The 863-nt window shown below is 61.4% G+C and overlaps 1 protein-coding gene across 1 annotated transcript in view; it reads left to right on the plus strand.

Moving 5' to 3' along the window:
• GTF2IRD1 (GTF2I repeat domain containing 1) overlaps positions 1 to 863 on the plus strand; it is a 45,022-nt gene that overhangs the window by 9,046 nt on the left and 35,113 nt on the right. Inside the window, exon 5 of the mRNA XM_010075058.1 lies at positions 422 to 708. Within this exon, the coding sequence (XP_010073360.1) occupies positions 422 to 708 (287 nt within the window). The remainder of the gene's footprint in view (positions 1 to 421; positions 709 to 863) is intronic.

An 863-nucleotide genomic window follows, 5' to 3' on the forward strand; every position in this document is an offset into this window, starting at 1 on the left:
CCTCCCAGGTTGCCCAAAGCCTCATCCAGCCTGGCCTTGAACCCCTCCAGGGATGGGGCATCCACAGCTCCTCTGGGCAACCTGGGCCACTGCCTCACCACCCACACAGGAAAGAATTTCCATCCTAATATCTCATCTAAATCTGCCCTCTTCCAGTTTAAATCCATTACGCCCCATCCTGTCGCTTTTGAACTACTCTGAGACAAACCTGCTCCACTGAAAGAAGAAGAAAGTGGTGCAGGTGCCTGGAGAAGCTGGAGGAGGCTGGGTGATGGCTGGAATTCCCAAAACAAAGAGCCTGGCAGCCCAGTGCAGCCTGTCCCAGCTCTCCTTGCCCCTCCACATCCCTGTCCTGTCTTAGCAGAGCCATGGACCCAAAGGAACCCGTTTTTCCCTCCTCTTCTCCCTTCCCTCCCCTCAGGCCGGCGGAGGAGCCCAGCCGAGAGCCCAACCCCAGCATCGACCTGACTTGTCCCTCCCTGGCCTCCAAGGGCGGCCGCGACTCTGGTGCCAACGGTCCCATGGCCAAACCCTCCGGCCAGGACGTCCCCTCTGCCGTCGCCGTCACCAACTTCTTATACGGTGTCTCGCTGCCCACCCAGATCGCTGTCGACCTAAAGCAAGAGGTGTCCCCCGGCCTGCCTGGGCCCAAGGCGGCGGGCGAGGCGAAGGTGCCTTCCTCCTCACAGGAGTACAGCGACTGCTGCGGTAATCGCCTGGAGTGCGCTCTCGGATGAGGGCCTGGTGCCGAGCCCACCCCCCGGTGCTGACGGAGGACAGGCCTGGCGGTTTTGGCCGTCCTCTGGTGAAAAATCAGTGCAAAGCTTGGCCTGTGTGGAGATGGCAGGGACCCCCCCCCTTCC

The sequence above is a fragment of the Pterocles gutturalis genome, unplaced genomic scaffold (assembly GCF_000699245.1).
Source record: "Pterocles gutturalis isolate BGI_N339 unplaced genomic scaffold, ASM69924v1 scaffold2037, whole genome shotgun sequence".
NCBI lineage: Eukaryota > Metazoa > Chordata > Aves > Pterocliformes > Pteroclidae > Pterocles > Pterocles gutturalis.